At 33.8% G+C, this 16,007-nt stretch overlaps 1 protein-coding gene across 2 annotated transcripts; it reads right to left on the minus strand.

Moving 5' to 3' along the window:
• Positions 1 to 4,253: 4,253 nt before the first annotated feature.
• Positions 4,254 to 12,260, minus strand: LOC132034105 (protein-tyrosine-phosphatase PTP1-like). Of its 2 annotated transcripts, XM_059424349.1 has the most exons (9): positions 11,937 to 12,259; positions 9,945 to 10,041; positions 9,780 to 9,862; positions 9,520 to 9,654; positions 7,652 to 7,786; positions 6,549 to 6,697; positions 6,318 to 6,459; positions 4,884 to 4,969; positions 4,254 to 4,723 (listed from the first exon to the last, which is right to left on the minus strand). In XM_059424349.1, exons 1-8 carry the CDS (start codon positions 12,135 to 12,137, stop codon positions 4,886 to 4,888), a joined length of 1,026 nt encoding a protein of 341 aa, XP_059280332.1. In that variant the 5' UTR covers positions 12,138 to 12,259; the 3' UTR covers positions 4,254 to 4,723; positions 4,884 to 4,885. The 2 variants fall into 2 exon arrangements, with proteins under 2 accessions (XP_059280332.1, XP_059280333.1); XM_059424350.1 differs by lacking the exons at positions 4,254 to 4,723; positions 4,884 to 4,969 and having other exon boundaries at positions 6,318 to 6,454; positions 11,937 to 12,260.
• Positions 12,261 to 16,007: the final 3,747 nt, after the last annotated feature.

The raw sequence follows: 16,007 nt of genomic DNA on the forward strand, positions 1-16,007 counted from the left end.
GTCCGATTCTGACCATAACAAATCGGGGTCGGGTAGGGTTCGGGTCAGTATTTGGAGTCGGGGAGAAATGGTTTTTATAGTCGATTACAAAGACAAAAAAAAAAAAGTTAGTTTTATAACTCTTTTACGAGAGATTTGGGAAATGAAATACATAAGAAATTTGAAAAAGTTATTTTTTTTATTCAAATTGTAAGGGTCAAGAAATCTTTAAAATGATTTTTAGCCCTTTGCAAATTTCTTTTAGTTTTATAACATTTTTACGAGAGATTTCATTTTTAACATACTTAAGATATCTGAAAAATAACACATAACAGATCTGTAAAAGTCATTTTTCTTCTATTCAAATTCTAAGAAGGCAAGAGATCTCATTTCATTTGGCTAATGTGCACGATAAACATATTACTAAGAAAATCTATATGTAATATATAGCTAGGCATAGACAAGGTGATGTGGCACCTCTCTATGACATCCATTGATATTTATCTTTTTTCTCAATTTTTTGACCTTTTTCTCTTCGTTCTGTATTTTACTAAATAAAATAAAATATTAAAGGTTCATCCCCCACATCTGATAAAGACTCACTTACCATTTAATAGCATTATTTGTCATTACTTCCCTTATAATCTATATATAATATATAAAGTTTTAAAAGATACAATCCTACGCGTAAGCCTCTATATTGGCCTCCATTGACATTATAAAAAGAACCACATCTAATTTTAAAAAAAAAATATCGTGCAAAAGTCGCAGAAATTTACTACTAGCCAGCATTAAGTAGGATGCCAAGACCTCTCTTGCCTATCATGCTTATTTATCTTTTTTTATCAATTTTTTGATCTTTTTCTTTTATATTTACTCAAAATATTTGTTGAAAAATAAAATCACTTTATCAATAAATCCATAATTGTGTACATTCATTGCTCAATTAAAAGGGAAAGGCATTTAAGATTATTAACTCTCTTATTACTTATGGTGAATATGCTCCTGATACAACCCACGTTCTTCCCAATTAAGTCTCATTACTTCCTTAAATATAACGTAGTAAAGCAGCAAGCCAATATATACACATCCCTGCAACTACAAATTTTGAATTATGAGAAAAAGGTAACAAAAGAGAAATAAAAAGAGAGTGAGTGTGCACTAAGGTTTTGATGGGTAGGAGCTGTTTGGTAGATCAGATTGCTATTGTTGCAGTGTTGAACTCAGGTTTTCTGCAAGGGCAATACTAGAAGGAGTCATGTTATGTTGTTGCATCTTATAATCTTCTTCAACTGTAAAAGCAGTTATAGAGTCATTACATAAAAGGCACAAGTAGCTATGTTTGGCTGTTGATACATATATTTGCTTATCATTCTGCAAAGGAACCAGATGATATATTTTATTTAACTGCAAGAAAAGTATGTAAGCAAAAGATTTAATCACTTGACCTTTATATTATGCTTTAGGTGTTTTGTATTGTTTTCTCATGAAATACCCAAAGTTGGATGCTATTACTTTAGGACTGTTACAAATAGTTTACTTTTGTTATTTCCAACAAAATAGCATCACCTTCCAAAATAAAGTAGGATACAGATCAATGGGGGCGGTTCTAGATGCTGTGATGTTTTATATCAGCAGTCCGCCTCACTGATTATTGTTAATGTTGATAGATGTTCTTTTAAATCTTATGTTCATGATCGTTGGTGACATTCCCTTTTATTTCGCATTAGATGGTAGTTCGCTCGAATTATTAATAGAGTTGTTTGTTTTTCCTTTTACTTGATGTAATTACACTTTTTAATATTCAACATCCAAAAGTAGAGTACCATTATCCGATCAGCTAAAGAAAGACTTGCCAAATGGCGAGGAAAGGTCGAGTAGAGGCAAATAGGGAACCAACGATGGGGCTTCAAGTAGGGCATCGGGAACCTGTGGGAGCGCCCCTTGTCTCCCGCTCAAAGTCTCTTGTAAACTGGTCAAGGCCGGTACGGCTACTTCGAGGATTGGTCATTGGGGATCTCTAGAAAGCCTTTTTTCTGAAATTTCTGAGAGGTCAACCGGGGTACGGATGCTTTATTTATCACCAGGTTCCACTCTTGAACATTAGTTTGGAAATCTTCATTCTGCATATCTCCTCGTCATTTGGGTATGAGCTTCTGGGCCTAAATCGATCCCAAATGAAAGAGGTACAGGTTAACCCCGAAATGAGTTGATCGACCGGTTACCCCTCGTAATTGACCCCTAAGCTCGGGGGAAGTTGGGCGATCTGACGGTGTTTTTCTTCCATGGGCTTTTTCAAGGAATCAATGGTTTGCCATCGCAAAGAAATTGCCGACCACGCTTCTAAGTGGCGTTGGTCATTAGAAAATGAATATTAGATTGTGGATTCAAAAAAAATAATCATGACCTCATGAATCGCAAATATATTCACTCGGGGCCGACCTTTTAAGGCCAGGGAGAAATGGATTTTTAGCCTTTAAATTTTTTTTTTAGTTTTTGAATTTTGTATAATAGATCTTTATTTTTAACACATAACAGATCTGAAAAAAAATACATAAAAGATCTGAAAAGGTCATTTTCTTTCATTATTGTAAAAGGGCAAGAAATCTCATTTCCTCCCAAGGCCCGGGATTTTATAGCCCTTTGTACACTTTTTTTAATTTTATGGTCTTTTTGAAGATTTTTATTTTTTACACATAAGAGATCTCAAAAGGGTCATTTTCTTCTACTTAAATTATAAGAAGGTAAGATATCTCATTTCCCCCCTAAGGGCACTTACAATGAGTAGAAGACATATGGCCACTTTAAATTTGAATAGAAGAAAATGACTTTTTTAGATCTATTGTGTATTATTTTTAAATTTCTTAAGAACTAAAAATAAAAATCTCTTGTTAAAAAGACAGAAACTAGAAGTAAATTTTTATTAGTCGTATCCAACCTAATTCAAACTTATATTGAGGAAATTATTTTAAAAGGGTCTTTATAAAATGAATAGAAGTATATGACTTTGTCTACATGAGCGATTATGAAATAACACAAAGATGATCTGTTATATTTTGTAGCGGGCCATTTAATCAATTCACCCATATTACTCTATATCTATTTGCCCAAGACAATTGCGCGCACACTTAAGTCCCTTCATCCATCTTTTTATCTACTTTGAATGAAATTTTTCCTGGACTCTAGATTTTCATGAACAATTCTTCTTCTTCACACGTTGTTTTTAGACTTCCAGGGATGTTTTGGTCATTTTCGAAATAATATTGGCGAGGAAAATCGAAGTTTCATCATTATTGAGTTTGAAACTTAAATCTGAATTTTCAACTTGAAGATTTGTTATTTGATTCGAAGTGGATGCTGTAAATATATTATTTCTAGTACCTTGAGGAAATTAATATTGAAGTTTAGTCGCAATCGGAGTTGATTTGAAGTGCTTGGGATTGGGTTTTTGAAGCCCACGACTGTTAGGCTTGACACCTCCGCAAGCCCAAAGTACTTCTTGTTATGCACATATTATCCAGGAAATGACACGTGGCGTCTCCAAAAGTGTCTGGTCTTGAACTTTTAATCTTTAAAAAAATTATCTTAACTTGAAAAAATTTATTGGGAAGAACTTCTATTACCTATCAGGCATAATTTCTAATTTTTGCCTATAAGACAATGGTCAAAATCAGCAGGTTCACTGCTTTGAAATATCATGAATTTCTGCTTTATAGATAAAATTAATTTATATCCACAATTATGCCCAAAGCTTTATCTAGTGAATTTTCTAAAATGAAGGCTATTTTAAAAAAAAAAAAAAAAAAAAAAACCGGCCAAGCAATCATGACCACCACTTATGGAGGCCATTTGTGAACTTCACCCCATATTCTCTTAGGGCCCGTTTGACCATGATTTGAAAGGGTCATTTGCACTTTTGTCCCTATTTTGTGCTAGGCTTCAATTTTTGTCCCTCAAGACAAACAACTTTTTCGCTGTGCATGAGATTACATTTCCACATCATAATGACATAATATCCGACAAGTTATACCCCAATTCTTGTACGGATAATCTCTTCACATCGAGCATGAATCTTGCTTTGCAAAATTTAAAATTAGGGGACATTCTTTGTAAAATATAATCTAATGGTCAAATTTTAAATTTAAGAAAACTGAAATCACAAACTTGGAATTGAAATCCTACCTTTTAGTAGGATCTGACATTTAAAATCAAAATTTCAAATTGAAGTTTAAGTTTTGTTCAAATATCATAAACAAACACTAATTTCACAAGAAAGTCAAATTTGAGCTTCAAATTGAATGGCGAAACGCCTACTTAAATATTTCAGCACACATCATTTCACATCCATATCAATGCTAAATAATCATTATGTAGCAGCTTGACTCTCTGCATAAGGTTACAACATAAGAGTTACAACATATGGCTAGTCTTGAATGGGTGTGTTACACTGCAAACAGTAAAGACCTGAAATATAATTTTCTGGATTTGCAAACATATGTCAACTTCATGATATTCAGTTAGCCAAGGGAAACATCTGCGATCATCATCCAACGTCAATAGTGAATCCAATTGAGTTCTCATCTCGACAGAAATAGCAACAGGTATCTCTTTAACAGCTTGGGATCCCAAGCAAAGAGAGCGGGACGAAGCAACTCAAGTAAAGCCAACTGATTTGCTTCTTAAGCATAAACTACTGTTTTATATCTCACTGTGAGCAAGAATTGCTGCTCTTGCTAACTCACTACTGTAAAAAGTTAAGACAACAGATTCAGTGGTTCTTTGTTTGGGACATAACTAGCAAAATATAGAGAATAAATTAGGTTGAAAATTCTGCAAAAAAAACAACGCCATGTACTTCTACTTGCTGGAGCAATCAATTGAACTTCAAACAAAGTGAAAATTACCATTACGGACTCTTCTCTCCATTGTCATCTGAAATTAGGTCTTCCAGTTCATCAATAATGGCATCATAGCAGAAAAGGTATTGATCCTGGAACATAATATAGTTAAGAGGTTAAGCGTAACAAAAGCTAAACAACTATAAAGGAGAATCACTGAGAATATTAGAACATAATTACAAGTTCACGTTCAAGCCCCCCTGAGGTTGCTGATCTACAGTGGTAGCTTAGGCACAGCACACGCTACACTTTTACACTTGTAAGGAAGATGAGTGTAGATGTAGTTTCAATGCGAGAATTAGGAGCATTTTGTATCTGAGTTGGGCCTGTCCAACTCATATAGCATTAGGGAGTAAGATATAGGTCCTCACCCTCATTGTACAGTTTTGACTCATGTTTTTTATAAAATCCCAACCAGACATCCAAATACAAATTTAGAAGTTGGGGAGGCTCCCCTAAAAATAAAAAGTGATACAGATACTCGGAGTGAGAAGTACTTAAAATTTTAAAAGAAGATTAGTTGAGAATATGGAACATGTTTGTCCTCAGTAGAAATAATTTATGGACCTTTCCCTCTGCAAAAGCTAGGCAGTAAAAAGACCAATATTCTTGTAGTCACAAGTTGTCAGAAATGAAAAGCATAGAAAAGTGCCTAGGTGCGTTGGGGCTTTAAGTGGCTTTAGCAAAGAAAAACAATAAAAGGTTTAAAAAAACATCTGTAATGCAAGAAAAATAACTATAATCCAACCGATAATTATTTGGACAAAACACTGAAAACCAAAAACAATAATTAAATTAAGCATACGGAGAAGAAATCATGTCAATCAAGTCCCACAGCCAATTTAAATTTCTGATTTAGATGTAAAATACAGCAAAAGTTTCTAATGGCAAATTTTCTTATACTAATTCTTTAAGTCTTATTCCTAATCACTAAAAAGTCGCTCATAATGCATTATTAACAACTAATATCACTTTGCCAACTTTTTGAATTTGTATAGTGCTACCCCTTAAAGACAGGTGATGAGGCGGCTGTGTTGGTGCCTTGATAATTGCACCAAAGCTCCATCTAAGCGAGGCGATGCGTCCAACTTGAGCTTCACCTAGTCTCGGCACTTATCACTGATACTCTGGGGGTATATGGGAAGGGTTGAAAACAATAGCTTATCGTTTACAGGTTGTTTAACTAACATGAACTCACTATGTTCTGTACCAGCAATCAGTTAAAGTTTTCAGAAAAAAGCTGCACGTCGTCTGCTACTTTAAAAATCAGAAATTGTTGCTTCTGCATAAGTCTTTTTGATCAAGAAAAACATTTATTTGCTTCTGAAGCAGTAGTCTTATATCAGCAGTAGGGAGTTAATATGAAGCCAAAAAAATAAAATAAAGCATATTAGTAAAATCGAACAGGACAAAAAAATTACTGAGGAGGAGGAGCCTTACCATGGTCTGGACCATCCCAATTCGCTGAGACCTAAAAATGGCTACTGTATTAATGATGTCGAGAGCTGACATATCTCCACCCAGTATTCTCTGGATGGTATTATGGATTGTGCAATATGTTCCAGTCCTACCAATACCTGCACTGTACAAGAGAATGAGGCGTCAGGCTATACAAACAATTAATTATAGAATTTTAAAAGGCACAACTATAGGGATAGTGATCAGACAAACCTGCAGTGTACTACAATTGGTCCAAGACTAAGAGGCACACTGTATGTTCGCTTAAGAATTTCACGAACAGCAAGTGTGTCTCTTGGAACTCCATGGTCAGGCCATTCAGGATACTGAATGTGTAAAACACGCAAAGGTGGTTCTTCTGACTGGCACATAGTAAGAGAAGCACATCAGGTATGTATTCTTATCTTCTTCATAACACAGCAAAAATTCTATTAATAAAGTTGAGTTTATATAGAGATGGCTATTGGTGCTGGAAGTGGAATAGTACAGCGTCACCCCCATCGTGTCCAGCTAATATTGAAATAATGGGCTGGGTCTTACAACGGAGAGAGGAACCAAATTTGAAGGAATGAGTATAACCAATCCCACCAGCACATCCATCTCATACTTAATATACGTAAATTAATATATGTAAACTATGAAGGCATACACATATCAATATTAAAGATAATAACCTTAATCTAATTGGCAGGATTGACCTGGAAACCTTCACTCAAATCTACTTAGCGTTTTACTAAAACTTATACAGCATTGATCTTAGATGCATCGTGTTTACATGTGCTGCAGGGGCAACCCTTCTAATATTCGTTCTCAATTCAGACATTGACTTCTTAATCTTTGTAAAATAAGACTTTAAATAATTAAGCTAGATAAAAAGCACTATAAATTACAACTTCTTATAATTAAAAATAGGCTGAACCCATCGGGCGACACCTAAAGTTGGCACAATCTTTCATTTAGAAACCTCAACTAAGACTTGTACCATTCAGACACTTGAAGTAGGGCCTGACTGTGCCATTTAGACACTTTTCGCTGACTTGGCAGCTTGTGTGATTTTCACACAAAACAGGCGCGTGGAAAGCCCAAAAAACAGATTTTTCATTCTTTTTCTTTTTATTTCTGGAAAGCCAATTCTGGGTATACAAACAGTTCCGAAATTAAGTGTGAAATCATCAAATTCAATCATCCTCCATCTCGGATATTGGTTAAAAGATCATCTTAAGCTGGTCCCAAACTCAACGCTCAACAACAAGACAAGATCTTTTCATTCATGTTTATTTCTGGTACTATACAAGGGCTGACAACAACTTACTAACCTCAATATAGTTCACCTCCAGAGTTCGCAATACTAAGGAGGTATCGCTCGATGTGATATATTTTGTCACAATACATATATTGCCAAATGTTCTAGGTCCATCCTCTGCCTGAAAGTAATCCCCACACTTCACCGTCTGCATTTGTATTCATCAAAGGAGAAGGTAAATAATAAAACTGCTAAAATTGAATATAGGCGAATAGGAATCACTTATATTTCAAGTGGGAACTCACTAGAGCAAAAAGCTTAAATAGACACAGCAGTTAACAAGTCTTAAAACTGACAAAAGGAAGGAATAGCAGTTCTGATACTCGTCAAAAAGTTACAGACTCAGGATAAAGGTCATGCAGCTAGAATACATCTTCTACCTTTTCATTGCTTCCATTCATCCCGTAATAATTGGAAATGCAAATTGACACAACAACATATGAAGCATAAGTCACAAATTCAGAAAGGCAACAAGGGTTTCCATTTTTCAACATCAGACTTCTCTAATTCCTCCAAAAATCAAATGACACAGCGGTTTAGTAAACCTGGAAGCCCTAGCCCACAAAATCCTTAGACAGCACTATTGTATTAGAAGTACAAAGTCTTTGAGGCCTAGGGGTGTTTCTAAGATGCTCTTGAAATATAAATGAAATCCAAGACAAACATAGATGCAGAAAAAATGATGTCCCAACAGAATGAATAGGGCACTCCTTTGCTTAAAGAGACAAAACTCTAATTTAAACCATTTGTCTGGAATTCTAATTCAATATATAAATTCAAAATATGGAGACCGTCTAGTAGATTTTACTTTAATTTTTAATTTTCATAATATTGACCTGAGATAAGTTTAAATGAAAAATATAAATAGAGAACTTCTAGTACATTTTACTTTTTTTTTTTAAAAAAAAAAAATTGTATAATATTGAACTGAGATGAAAATGGAGAAAAATGATCTGTGAGGATTCATATTGCTGACCCTAATTTGTTTGGGACTGAGGCGTTGCTATTGTTGTCGTTGTGACTTGAATACTAATTTGATTCCTACACCCGCAAATGCTAATTTTCTAGCAACCATTGCTCTCTCCAAGCTATATTTTCATCTCTAAATCACAAACTTGTGAATGCGTAATGCCCATTAAGATTACTCAATATCTACTTAGACTACTCAATCAAAGCCCAATCTCATTCATATTTGAAGAAAGAGGCATAGGTGGATGGTAACAAGAGATGTTTAAATAATTAAGTATTTAGCAAAGTACAAACTTTAAACCCATGACACCCTGATTGACGCCTGAACCAAAAAGGAATGACGAAGAACACATAAAAATGAGGACGCTAATTAGTAATACCAACATTATGGTGCCTTTTAGTATCTCGGGCTTAGGAGCACTGATGGAGGATCAAAAGGAACATCTTTTTATGATAACCGAAAAATTTCTTATGTCCATTGGCACACAGTTCGCAACTCGTTGAATAATGGGTCCACCCTCTACCCTTCCCCATTTAAATACCACCCTTTTGTCTGCAGCAGTTCGATCACATTATGTGCGCCTAACCCACACATCACGTGTAGCACCCTTGCTAAACCAAAGCTCCGTGGGCAAATGTATGAAAGGTATATAATAAATGTTTTACCTTCAGCCTTTCCATGCTCTTTTTCCCCACTTCTATCTTAAGATAAAAGGACAATACTCGACAAAGATCCATTTGCAATTATTTTACCAGGTCTGCTTCACAGCGAAGGATACAACTTAAGAAATTGAAAAGGTAAAGCGTAGGTTGTTTCTTCTGTAAAGAAAATTAGAGATCAAACTATTGCCATAAAATGTTAACTTACTTTGGTTGCAAAACAAGTATACCTTAGTCTAAACGGTTGAATACCTTGTAATTGTCAACCAATCGAGTAAGCATTACAATCACAGGACAGCGATGCTGGATTATCATTTCCCAGAAGTCTTCAGAGGTGTGTGCTAGTGGACCTTGTGTTGCAATAAACCGAGACACCCCTTCAGATATCTTCAACCAAAAGGAGCAGTATTAGAGGTCAGAAGCAGATTTGTGTTGTAACTCAATATTGTACGCTAAGCGAGTAGGTGAAGTGGTTTTTTAAATAATTCCAAGTGAAGGAAGTAGGAATCCACCGATATAAAGCTTGCGTTGATATATCCCCTAGCTGACGGTCTGTAGTCTTTACATGGGTCCAAAACAACCCTGTTATTGTCAACTGAGAGCAATAAAGTACAATTATTTAGAAATATTATACAATTTAAAATCAAAGAAAACAAACAGACAACAGATTGGAATACATGGGATAACATCAGTATAACGATTCTTGCTGATGTTTGTGCTGTCGATAGCCACCAAGCATCTACTCTTCATTTCTGAAGCTTTCAACCTATTTTCCTGAACCAAAGGAGCTTGAATTTAGCATGGAAACAAATGGAGGAGATTAACATCAGAGGAGGATATCGAAATATCAGGGAGCCAAAAGACAACAATAGACTAAGAATTTCTCCAGATATAAAAGAACATGTTTGATACAAATCAGATACAACAACAACAACAATAACAACCCAGTGAAATCCCACAACGTGAGGTCTGGGGAGGGTAGAGTGTACGGACGACTCTACCAAGGTAGGATGCATTTCCGAAAGACCCTCGGCTCGATAGAAAGCATAAAAGCATAAAATGAGGTCGGATAAAGCCAAGAGATTCAAAGCGATATGGAAATGCAAATAACTAAAGCGACTAAGCCATGATGAAAGCGTTGTAAAGGAACAATAGCTATCACGGATAAAATAAGATAATCAAAATACGAATAACAAATAGTAGCAAATCAAAGCACGAGAACTTATATCGCGATAAAGTGACTACTAATATGAAAGGATAAACGTTACTATCTACTAGCCTTTCTACCCTAATCAGAGTCCTCCATTATACCCTCCTATCTAAGGTCGTGTCCTCGGTAAGAGAATCGCGCTATATCACATCTGTCCCACTCTCCCAATACTTACCGGCCTACCCTCCTCTCGAAACCATCCATGGCCAACCTCTCACACCTCCGCGGCTGGGGCATCGTGTCTCTCTCTTCGCATGTCCAAACCATCTCGGTCTCGACTTCCCGCGTCTTGTCTTCCACCGAGGCCACTCCCACCTTGTCCCGGATAGCCTCATTCCTAATCCTGTCACTCCTGGTGTGCCCACACATCCATCTCAACATTCTCATCTCAGCAACTTTCAACTTTCATCTTTTGATACAAATCAGATAGATGAATCTTTTTTCCTTAAAAAAGATCTTGTATTTTATCTTTATCGAAATCCTTTCTAAGCAGAACGACCATTCAAAGCATCATAAAATGAGATAACGACCATTCAAAACATCATAAAATGAGATACTTTCTGTATCTGGAACTATTAAAGTTGTCCCGGAAAGAAAATTCAATAAGTCTTCACGCCGTTTTACCTCAAAATATACTCCTAGCTTTTTTGTTTCAAGACTTTTATTTTATTTCATTTGTGTGTACAAAATCTATGCAAGTAGTTAACATGAGCTGATAACGTGCGCTTACTAGGAATTCCTTGTTAGACCAACAATTGCAATGGTTCGGGGACATGGTCTTTCACACTCTCCATTGACTGGGTACGAAGTTTAAGAAAGAAATGAATAAGTCATTTCTTTAAGAGTAAAATTGACATTTTAAAGTTATTGGTTCGGACATGTGAACAAGAGATGAGCAGATGCCCCGGTGCGGAGGTGTGAGAGGTTAGCTATGGATGGATTCAGGAGAGTAGAGGTAGACCGAAAAAGTATTGGGGAGAGGTGATTAGACAGGACATGGAGCAGTTGCAACTTACCGAGGACATGACCATACATAGGAGTTTGCAGAGGACAAGGATTAGGGTAGAAGGCTAGCAGGGGAATGGCGCGTTATTTCACATATTCTTCTTTACTAGTAGTCATAGTTTTTTTTTTTCTTTTTCTTTTTTTTTCTTCTTCTTTTCCTGTAGTTTCTTGTCCTTTGATTTGTGTTATTATTTACTCTCTTTTGTGCTTTGCTTAGCATACTGTTGTGTTGCTGTCACTATTTCCCTTCCTATTTGATTTGCTTAATTATTGCTATATTCGGCGAGGGAGGTTCGAGCTTGCATACTCTCTCTACCCAGGTTTGCGTACTGCTACACCCCCGGACCCTGGCTTGTGGGGGGATGACACTGGGTATGTTGTTGTTGTTACTAAATACCAAAAGTGTCAGTTGGACTAAAAAGGAAAGACTGTCAGAGAAAAGAAAAAGGAAAACCTGCAAAGTGGAGAACTCAGAGGCAATTTTATGTGGAGAGTGAGACCTTTTGTCCTTAAAGGCATTTAATGCTTCCAAACAGTAACTACGCTGATCAGGCGACAGTAGTATCCTCTGCGGAACCAAATCAACAGAGAAATCGGCAGTGCCACGTGGCGGTGGTTCCGTGGAAGTGACGGAGGGATTACCGGCGGCAGTCATCGCCGATCTCCGGCTCCGACTCCGACTCCGAACTGATACCGCGCTACCCGTGGCTCCCACTTTTTTATTTTTCCTTTTTTCAGTCTTAGGAGTGCACGTGATGCTGTCCCGCCAGGGAAATCATTTTGTCACCTCAATTTATACTACTCCCTCCGTATCACTTCATATTTAAAATTTGTAATTTAAAATAAACTGACACATTTGTGTGGCTAATATTTTAAAGTTAATTGTTTCTATTTTAGAATGACATTTTTTTTTTTTTGAACGCACTAAAAAAAAATTAATGTAATCATTTAACATGTACTGATAAGATAAAGAGTTAATTGCATTAAACACTCTTATAATATGATTTTAACATATTTTTTATATTTTAAAATAAAACATTTTTATTTTCTATACTATGAAAATCTTACACTTACACCCTTATAAATAATTATGTTCATAGTAAAGTATATTAAAAGATGAATTAAAATTATAACTAATATATATATACACTTTTGTGAAACTTTAAAAATAACATAAATATTTTTGTTTCATGTATTTGATTAATAGATAAAATAAGTATTTCTCGAAACATATATCTTCCGAAACTCTTAATTAATAGTTGGTGTATGTCATTAAGTAATTTATGAATTTACGTAGTAGCATGAGTTATTTTCTATGGAAGGAAGAAAATAGAAATTTGTACGTAGCATAATGTTATTTTTTATGGAAAATATAAATAGTATCTTCTTTTCAAAGTGATAATATAAATATAAATAGAAAAATTTTATCTCTGTTATAACTCTCTTCTCTGTTTTTTATTTTTTCTTTTATGTAATCTAAGGGTCTTTAGGAAGAAACAGAAATGTGTCTATTTTTTAATTCAAGCGAAAACAGTGAAAAATAAGGATCAATTATACAACCAATCTGCTCTGTCTCTCTCCTTGCGATAAAATGTATATATGTTTGTACATGTCGATATATGTTGGTATAAGTGTTTGTATATGTCTGTATATGTTTGTATATTTTGGGGTATTTTTTTACAATGTAAGTGACCAACTTGTATATTTATGAAATTTTCCCATATAATACCCTTATGAAAATTCATACTTACCAAACTATTCCATCTTAATTTAACCCACAATCTCTGAGTTATACCTCTCTTCTCCTTTTTTTTCTTTTTTCTTTTTATGTAATCTAAGCGTCTATTAGAGGAAGAAAACAGAAATGTGTCTACGAATTTGTGGACCATGTCAAGCGAAAACGTTAGTGACAATTGAAGGATCAATGATATAACTAATAATTTAAACAAATGAACCTCATTCATTATCATTGTTCTTTTGTAGCCAATTGATAGCTTAAGCAAGTGAAATGGTCAGGGCTTGAAGCATGGGATTTTATATATATGGTTATCATTATCGTCTTTTCTTTATCTCTAAGGTCAGATTAATCATTATTTGTCAATTCTTTTTCGTGTACTTTGGTTCACTCATATTGTGCTAACAAATATATCAATATTGAAACCTTTGTGAACCACTATATTTATGTTATGTTTTTTGATTATTTTTCTTTAAAAAAAAAAAATCATTGAAATAAAGGTAGCTTTTCTTTTTCTTTTTTTCGCTGGAAACAAATTCTAAAAGTTAAACAGATGAATTGAAATTACAGCTGCAAATAACCCAAGAATTAATCAAGGGACAAAAGATAAACTTGCAGGTGCATTTTTCGTGCTTTGGCATGGTGAAGCCTGGAAAGGTACAGTGATTGGCCAATAATAACAACATACATAATGCAATCCCAAATGCGAGAAAAATGTAAAGTGTCTGTGAATTTTTTTTGATTTTTTTGTTCAATAGTTATATGTCCACACTCTTATCACCGAACATGTTCTTATAAAATACCATGTTACTTGTATGTGTTTTGCTCGACATACAGGGGTGGACTATTGAAACGATTAATTTCATAATGTTTATAATTTTTTTTTTCTTTTGTCAAGTTAAATAACATAATTGAAGGGTTTGATTGGGTGGAGGTAAGAATTTTTTTTTTCCATTTTTTATAATTTTAATTATAAAAGTAAAATATATGAAATTGTTTAGTTGTGATAGTAAAGAAACCATTTTTTATAAAGTTATGCAATAAATTTTTTTGATGTATAATATATATGAAAATTGGTGGGGGGGGGGGGGGTGTTAGTGGGGCGAGGTAAAAAATCTTTTTTTTATAGAACTTTTATAAAGTAAAAAAAAAGTTTTTTTGGGGGTGAAATAGAAAAATTTTATAAAAATAAAATATCGAAATTGAATTTTGGGGGAGACAAATCACGATTTTGAAAATTCTCATTTCAATAAGCTTTGATATAAAAGAAAAATAAAGTATATCTTAAATAAAAAAAATGTGTATTTTAGGGCGCATGGCGGGGGCGGGTGGTGGGTTAAAGACTTATTTGGGAGGTAAAAAGAAATTCCACTAAAATGAATCAAGTTGCATTTCTTGGGATTTTCAAAGTGATCTAATTTTTGTTTTTATATATATTTTTGCCTTTCTCATTAATCCGACCTCATATTTACCCTCTAAAATATGAATGACTTAACCCTAATATATGGGTAAAACACTTAATTTTTTAAATATGAGATCAACTAAATCATTTACGGTACTATAATTGAATGCCCAGTTCACTAATGGAACGAAAAGAACAAAGTCAAAGTGTTTTCTAAACTCGGAAAAGAACAAAGTCTATGACAATGCTACCATTGTGCCATCATTTACATGAATTGTTCACGAGTCATATCACATGGTTATGATTTGATATTATATATTTAAATAAATAGCAAAAAATTATAAAGATATACCTTTATGTGTGAACTTTCAAATCATGATTTTCTTTTCTTTTATAAAGCTTGATTCATAAGTTTATAATTAAACAATTAATTTTAAAAAACAAATAAATATTTGACAAACAATTATCCAAAAAAATAATATTTAATAACAATGTATTTAATTTTTTTTTAAAAAATGATCAATACATATTTCAAAGTATGTGTATTTAAAAGAACATATCATGTAATTTTAAAAACAATTGATAAGAAAAACTATAGATATCAATTTTGATGACCTTAGAATTTTAATCACGATCTTGAAAGCTAATTTGCTCATTTTTTAGAGAGTTGAAAAAATTGATAATCCCCATCAAATGCAAGGATTTAAATGCATTTACTATCACGACCAAAAGAAATGATTGCATGTCCAAATAAAAATTTGATTCAAACAACCCGTGATTTCTACGTGTCCCCCCAAAATGATTTGATAGGCGAATTTAAACCATTCCCTAAAATGTTTTTTAATGGTATGATTTATAAGAATTATGCGGAAATAAACGGTGTTTTAATGAAAAAAAAAAAAAAATTATATAAATGACAAGTAAATGATTAGATAATAAATAACCCATAGGTTTTCTTTGACTGAAAAGTTTATTTTTACTTATATAATAGATAATTCATTTTCTTTTGAGTTTTATTATATTACATAGATAGGTTAATATTGATATTTAGCAAAAGTAGCACAATTAATCTCAAATAGAGCAATTCAATTAATATAATGTAATATTTAAACAATTAATTTTGTACTAATACTTGTTTATAAGTAGTACGGTATTATATCTTTATCTCCTTTTTTTTTATATCTCCATTTTCTCTTTTTATTGTATTTTTTTAATTTATTTAGCCCTAGATGGATTAATTAAAATATTCACCAGATACTCGTATCATAAATTTTGCACATAAGGCCAGATAAACTTTGCGTTAGTGGCAATCAGCCCACGATCATGGTTGCTTGCTATCATACGATGCCCAAAGAAAAAGTTATTAAATAACAAAAGTAGCATTAGTC

This window comes from Lycium ferocissimum, chromosome 10, assembly GCF_029784015.1.
Source record: "Lycium ferocissimum isolate CSIRO_LF1 chromosome 10, AGI_CSIRO_Lferr_CH_V1, whole genome shotgun sequence".
Taxonomy (NCBI): Eukaryota; Viridiplantae; Streptophyta; class Magnoliopsida; order Solanales; family Solanaceae; genus Lycium; species Lycium ferocissimum.